The sequence below is a fragment of the Dendrobium catenatum genome, unplaced genomic scaffold, assembly GCF_001605985.2.
Source record: "Dendrobium catenatum unplaced genomic scaffold, ASM160598v2 fragScaff_scaffold_1557, whole genome shotgun sequence".
Lineage (NCBI taxonomy): Eukaryota > Viridiplantae > Streptophyta > Magnoliopsida > Asparagales > Orchidaceae > Dendrobium > Dendrobium catenatum.
The window spans coordinates 4171218-4174334 of record NW_021320019.1 but is presented as its reverse complement, the minus strand read 5'-3'; the positions used below and the strand labels follow the sequence as shown (position 1 = coordinate 4174334).

General features: G+C 37.6%; 1 protein-coding gene across 1 annotated transcript; it reads right to left on the bottom strand.

Annotated features, from left to right (window-relative positions):
* Window positions 1-2189: 2189 nt before the first annotated feature.
* LOC110113978 lies at window positions 2190-2729 on the bottom strand. Its single transcript, XM_020846715.1, has one exon. The coding sequence runs from the start codon at window positions 2727-2729 to the stop codon at window positions 2190-2192; it is 540 nt and encodes a 179-aa protein (XP_020702374.1).
* Window positions 2730-3117: the final 388 nt, after the last annotated feature.

Here is a 3117-nt window from a genome sequence, read left to right as displayed (position 1 = left end):
ATCCCAATGAGTCTTATATATTCTTCCCAAATGCACTGATAAGCCGGCCTTTGGGGTCTCTAAAAACACCACCAATACCAGCAAGATTGGAACTAAGCAAAGAGGCATCCACGTTAATCTTAATCCAATCCTTCGGTGGAGGGCACCAAGTATTTTGAGACTCCCTAAGGAGATTAGTACCCCAGCTAGAAAGATATGGACTAGATTTGGACAAGGCTAAGAACAAAGCATTAGAAGCAACCATAGAACATGGCATAGCATCCTTTCCATTCTTCACATCATTTCTATTCTCCCAAGAAAGATACACTATGGTGCAGTAAACTTTGACAATTCCAGAATTACAGCTTGATAACTTCTTTAACTCCTGTAAACAGCAATCCAGAGAACTGAAAATAGGGATTAAAATACCCTATTCACACATCTTCATAAGGACTTCCACCATATATTTACATTGAACCATGATATGCTCATACGTTTCATCCACTTGGCAGCCTCTAGCACATAGAGCATTCTCAGAAATTCTACGATTCTTAAGAAACAGGTTAGTAGGAATAGCTGTTTTACCGAGCCTCCACCAAAAGATTTCTACCTTCTTATTGAGTTTAAGTTTCTGCACCCAGCTATAAAACTCAAACACCTTCCAAAGTACATCTGTTGAACAACAATTGTTCATATACCAAGGCAGAAACTGTTTTACCCGAACACATTTTCAGCAGCTCCAACCGATCCTCCTCCTCATACTCAATTTGTATTTGACTAATCAATAAGATTAGATCAGGATGAAAGGCCCTTTGTAACATGGTAAGATTCCACTCACCATTATTTAACAAAAGCTGTTGTATATAGATACCATCCAGCACATTACAATCAACATACGTTGGCCACCGGTTGATGCTTTTATCAAGCAACCAAGCATCATTCAAGACATTTATCTTGTCACCCTTTCCCATCTTCCATCTAACAGCAAATTTCAAATGTTTTCCATCCAACATAATTTTCCAAGCACTAGAAGTAACCTTCTTTTGGGCACCATTCATAACATCACTACCATATTTAGCATTCATTGTTCGATGGAACAATGAATTCTGCTTCTGAATATAATTCCATGCCAATTTAGAATGTAAAGAGCCAATTCTAAATAAAGGAGAGTGCAAACCCAACCCTCCCATACTTCTTGGTTTGCAAATATCTCCCCAAACAATGTAATGCATACCATTGGTCCCATCATTTTTATGCCACATGAAACTTGTACATAATTTTTCCAACTCATGTAATACCCTTTTTGGAACCAAAGAATGAGTAATTAAGAAATTTGGCATAGAGAGCAAAGAGCTTTCAATGAGAGTGAGCATACCTCTCATTGACAAAGACTTCTTACCCCAAGAGTTGAGTCTATCCATGACATTACTCATAAGCTCTTGAAAGTCAGCCACCTTGAGTCTACTAAGGGAAATCTTCACACCCAAGTACTTCATCTCCTTGACCACTTTGAAGCCGAGTAATCTAGCAATCTTCTTCTTCATAGAGTAACTAACCACCTTGCCAAACAACATCTGTGATTTGCTGACATTAACTCTTTGCCCTGTCCACTTACAGAAATCCTCCACTATGATCTTTAATGCATTAGCTAAAGCAATGGAAGCATGAGAAAAAATCAACACATCATCTGCATAAAGGAGATGTGTGATCTTTGGGCCTTTAGGGGAAATATGAATGCCAAGAGTCTGTCCCCTTTGTTCAAGTGAGTTGGACATAAGTTGAGAACATAAAATGAAGAGATAAGGAGAAAGTGGACACCCTTGACAGAATCCACTTTGAGCATTAATCCAATTGGAATTCCTTCCATTGATGATAATAGAAAACCTCACATCTACAACACATTCCATAAGGAAGTTAGAGAAATCAGAAGGAAAACCATACCAATTAAGAATCTGACGAAGAGTTGTCCATCCCATGCTATCGTAAGCTTGCTCCATATCCAATTTTAAAGCCATCAACCCCTTCTTATTCTTACAGATTTTGAACTTGTGAATGATTTCCTGAGCCAAAAGGCAATGCTCTGAAATGGATCTTCCAGGAATGAACGCTACTTTCTCTTCATAAACCATCTTGGAAATAACCTTCTTCAATCTGTTAACTAACATGGTAGCCACAATCTTGTAATTAGTCTGACATAGGCTAATAGGCCTCTAGTTAGATGGAATCAAAGGGTACTTTACTTTAGAGATGAAGACTATTAAAGTATCCTTCCACTCCTTAGTCATATGGCTGGACTTGAAAAAATAATTGACAGCACTCCAAAGAGTCTCCCAAACAATACTCCAATAACTCTTGTAAAAAGAAGAAGTAACTCCATCAATACCTGGTGCCTTGTTCTGCAGCTCATTCACTGAAAAATCCTCATTAAGCAAAGCCATTTCCTCATCTGTAGTCTTCTGGTTTTCAGAAACCAACAGCCAACCCGTCGGCTCACATTGTTTGTATTTCCACTTCTTTTCAAAAAATTGTGTGAATAACTTCTCAATTTGATCATCCTCATCATGCAATTTATTAAACTCATATTTTATTTGATTAATCTGGTTTCCATTTCTTCTTTCTGAGGCAAAATTGTGAAAAAGCCTTGAATTTGTATCTCCTTCCACATGCCACCTTGCTTTTGCCCTTTGATTCCACCAAGTAGACAATCTTCTCAAAGTAACATTAAGGTCATGAACTTTGTTTCTCAGCATAAAAAGGTCTTCAACTGACCAATTATCACCCAAAGCTTCCTTTTTTTGAAGTTCTAGAATTTCCTTTCACAACTTTTCCTTCAGCACATTCAAATCTTTGCACTTATTTTTATTCCAAAATAATAATGCCTTTAAGGTTCAGCTAAGCTTGCTTTGCAAGATCATATACTCATCACCAAAGTCATTCTTCTTCCAAGAATGATATACAACACTCTTAGCTGTTGGGTATGATCTCCAAGTATCCTCAAAATTAATGGTTTTTGCCTTGAACTGCAACCTATCACCCATATTAAGAACAATAGGACTATGGTCGGATGCCACTCTAGCAAGATGCTTGATATTAGCAACTGGAAGCTTCTGAATAGCAGCCAAATTTAACATACATCTT